Source organism: Echinococcus granulosus (assembly GCF_000524195.1).
Source record: "Echinococcus granulosus chromosome Unknown EG_S00262, whole genome shotgun sequence".
Classification (NCBI taxonomy): Eukaryota; Metazoa; Platyhelminthes; class Cestoda; order Cyclophyllidea; family Taeniidae; genus Echinococcus; species Echinococcus granulosus.
This window is the reverse complement of record NW_020170642.1, coordinates 28,525-31,054: the sequence shown is the minus strand read 5'-3', so window position 1 is coordinate 31,054 and position 2,530 is coordinate 28,525. Positions and strand designations below refer to the sequence as shown.

Genomic DNA, 2,530 nt, shown 5'->3' with positions numbered 1-2,530 from the left:
AGGCGACAGTTATCATTCATCTTACTAACCGATATTCACCCAGGCCAGAATCCCCAAAAGCAAATGAGTAGGTGGAGTTAACATTCACCGTAATCAACACAAATCCTTATGATGGAGTCAGCTACCACAAGGTAATCAGGTCAAATTACGCAGCTAACACAACAGCGTTTAGGTAGGGCAGGAATAATTGGCACCGACTTTGAGAATGAAGAAAACGAAACTCAACACTTTCGGTGCTTTTATCCATACAACCAAGAGCCTATCCAACAAGCTTTGGCAAGGATACAGAAGTAATGTTGACATTTTGGAAATTTTGTAAGAAAGGAGTTACTAGCACTCACATTTTACCGACTGATAAGAAACGACTTCGAGGTGCATCAAAACCTCCAGGAGTTTCATCACACATGGAGCAAACACGTGAATTATCAAAATCAAAGAGGACAATGGTCCACCACAACCCTTACACTGCCGACCAGAAACATCTTGCATCTATGCTAAGCACTAAACTAGGTGCTACCAGCTATCCGAAACCAAAATGACACACGCCATCCATGTGTGAGGCACAAAAATTAATTGTTTTCGAGGTGAAGGGTTGAAGAAAGGTGCTAACGTCCCCTTTTGATTTCGTGCTAAGTCTACATTTCTTTGCCCAGGATTGAGAGCATACGAAGTCGAGTTTGACAGTGTTTCAATGCAGCATTTTGCATAAATAGTGCAAACAAATTTCTGCAGTCAAACACACTGAAAACGATCAGATTTCGCTCCCAAATGAGGCTGGGAAAGCAATCTATGTATCAACTCAGTGTTGCTGCAGCATTTACATAACTTATGCTGTTCGAGAAATAACCTAATCATCGGTCCTGCACAGAACGGTATGGAAATTGGCTAACTGGTCAGATACAAACCACCCCTCTGGGTGGGATGAACTGAACATTTGTGGATAAATTTAACGTGATTCATGAATTTTATGAACTAACAAAACAGAACGACGAACACATATCATTAAAAGGTTGTACGCTTGACTTCCTACTCCCAGTGTCACATATGTGACATGGGTCCTAAATTTGAATATGACGAATGAACACGCCAAGTTGTTGCACCCAAAAACAAGCAAATCCAAAATCAGTAAAAGGCGGTGTAGCTTGACTATGTACCGGGGGGAACAACACTTTAGGTCTCTTCAGCAAGGATTAAGCTGGTAAAAAATCGAATCAGGACTGTAAAACACCTAGAGTACTAGTCGTCGACACCTGGCTGAAAACATGACAGTGAATGCGTTAGGAAATAATTGAAGAGATAGATCCAACTCACACGAATCTCACATTCTTTCAACAAATAAGGGAGCGAGGAAACTTGTCGATAAATGAACCCAGGTTTATTAACAAGTTGGAGAAATAAAAAATTTCTAATCGAGTCCAAGTATTTCCAAATTTCCTTTCCTCAAAACAGACATACCTGAGGCAAAGAGGGTTAGATACGCATCACTGCTTACTTAGATGGACGATTACAATCTAAGCAAAATGTAGGAATAAGAAAATCAGTGACTTAACGAAACCATTTGAGAGCGTGGAAATTTAGCGCAAAAAATATCACTGCGGTATGAATGTTTAAATGACAGAACAACGTACTCTGATAGAAAAGGAAGCAATGTGATGACGGGGATCACTGCAAAGTCAGGAAAACTCACTAAGAGTGTCCGCAACAACATCCTTTGGCGTTGCAAAGTCAGCTACAACAGCAGTAGCAATTGTGGCTGGGACTCCAAGTGGATCAACATTCACACATCTTCATTCGTGCTTCGTGTATCAAGCTTAAATGGTAGAAAAATGACTTTTTTAATGATGCCACTAGGGTGTGTGAAACGTTCGCTGAAACCACATTCATATGCTAGCTTTCCTGCAATGCTGTAAGGTTTAATAGTTAATATTTAGGAATAAAAAAACAAACCTCCCCTTCAAATATCACTTAAGATATGTGCGTCCACTACCCTAATATCCCATTTATACTGTCGGTGAACGTCAAGAATAATTTTGCGTAACTTAATGCAAATGCACAATGAAAAAAGTAAAGCACCCAATGATATAAAAATGTTGAGATAAAAGCACAAAGGTGAAGAGCACAACCTGCATAAGTAGGCTTGGGCCAACTGAGGCTAGCAACTTCAAACTTAATCGTCCATTTCCACCTCGCTTTGAGCTTATTTGCTGGAGTATGTGGAAAAGTGCGTCAAAGTGAGCCTACAAATAAGAAGATCTGAAGCCAGTTTGAAGCCCACATGAGCAGCAGCAATGCCACCATACGCTAAGGGAACTAAAGAAAAGATCGAACGCACATATGTCTGAAAAGGGCTAAAAAGTGGACAAAGGCATCTAACCATTGCTCACCAGTTAAAACGATTAGCCATGTACAAGCTATAAATAGATAAATATAACAATAACACCGTATATACATGTTGATTCAAAAATAACGACGTGCTATTTACAGGTCAGAACCTGATTTAAGAGGAGTAAAACGAAAGCCAATTCGACTT

The 2,530-nt window shown here is 40.0% G+C and overlaps 1 protein-coding gene across 1 annotated transcript in view; it reads right to left on the bottom strand. All coding sequences in view use genetic code 11, as the record gives it.

Annotated features, from left to right (window-relative positions):
- Positions 1–946: 946 nt before the first annotated feature.
- The window catches only part of EGR_10750 (hypothetical protein), a gene marked incomplete at both ends in the record, with an annotated part of 2,862 nt that continues 1,278 nt past the window's right edge, over positions 947–2,530 (bottom strand). Inside the window, 2 exons of the mRNA XM_024499999.1 lie at positions 947–1,058; positions 2,385–2,411. Of these exons, the coding sequence (XP_024345589.1) occupies positions 947–1,058; positions 2,385–2,411 (139 nt within the window). The remainder of the gene's footprint in view (positions 1,059–2,384; positions 2,412–2,530) is intronic.